This window comes from Plasmodium fragile (genome assembly GCF_000956335.1).
Source record: "Plasmodium fragile strain nilgiri unplaced genomic scaffold supercont1.19, whole genome shotgun sequence".
NCBI classification, from domain to species: domain Eukaryota; phylum Apicomplexa; class Aconoidasida; order Haemosporida; family Plasmodiidae; genus Plasmodium; species Plasmodium fragile.
The window spans coordinates 286,907-287,941 of record NW_012192599.1 but is presented as its reverse complement, the minus strand read 5'-3'; the positions used below and the strand labels follow the sequence as shown (position 1 = coordinate 287,941).

The 1,035-nt window shown below is 26.5% G+C and overlaps 1 protein-coding gene across 1 annotated transcript; it reads right to left on the bottom strand.

Annotated features, from left to right (window-relative positions):
* AK88_02077 (serine/threonine protein kinase) lies at positions 1-894 on the bottom strand (the record flags this gene model as incomplete). The annotated part of the gene is made up of 1 exon (XM_012479711.1): positions 1-894. One exon carries the CDS (start codon positions 892-894, stop codon positions 1-3), a length of 894 nt encoding a protein of 297 aa, XP_012335134.1.
* Positions 895-1,035: the final 141 nt, after the last annotated feature.

Here is a 1,035-nt window from a genome sequence, read left to right as displayed (position 1 = left end):
TTACACAATAGCATATTGAACTTTATTTGAAACTTCTAAATTTAAACTTTGTGTTCTACTAAGATTGTATTTTGTGACCACTTCTAATCGCTCTAATGTGTTCAAGGATAAGAGTTTTGAAATGATGTTGACTAGGTTATCTGAGTAAATATTTGAAATGTCCTTAACAATATATTTTTCATAGTTTTTATCTTCAAAGAAGGAAATCATATCGCTAACGGTATTGGCAGAAAAGGGAGATGACAGAGTGGCTAATTCGTATAAAATACAACCTACTTGAAATAAATCACTCAATTTATTTGTCTTTCTAAATAAAATAGATTCATAACTTAAAAAATTTAAAGTCCCTAAGTTATTATTTGTTGACCCCTTTTGTGATATTCCAAAATCTCCTATTTTAATCTTATCATCCTTGATAAAAATATTTGTGCTTTTTAAATCACCATGAGTTATTCCATTTTTATGAATTGAATTTAACCCATTTAATATTTGATTAAAAATGTTAAAAATTTCACTCTCAGTGTACATTTCCTTATTCATTTTTCTTCTTAAAATGTGAGTATATAAGTCACCTTGACTACAAAATTCAGTTATAAGTGAGAGAGAATCATTCTGTTTAATAAAGTCCACAACCTGGACTATATTTTCACAATGTTCCAACTTTTGCATTATATGTAATTCATTCATGTATCTGTTTAAGTCATTTTCACTAGCTCCATAAATGTCATATACTTTTGAAATAAAGACTTCTCCAGTTTCTAATGATCTTATTAAGTGTATTTCACTATTTGACGTCAATGTGTCTAAGACAGTTTCAAATTTATACCCATAATTCATATACAACCTTTGTTTCTCGTCCGTGTTGCTTATTGACGGTAATAATAAGGAAAGCATTCTACAGATTGTAATAGAAAAAATCAGAAAAACCACCAAAGGAAAAAACAGAAAAAAAAAAAAAAAAAAAAAAAAAAAAAAAAAAAAAAAAAAAAAAAAAAAAAAAAAATGACTCACATATTGAATAAAAGAAGCAAAGCT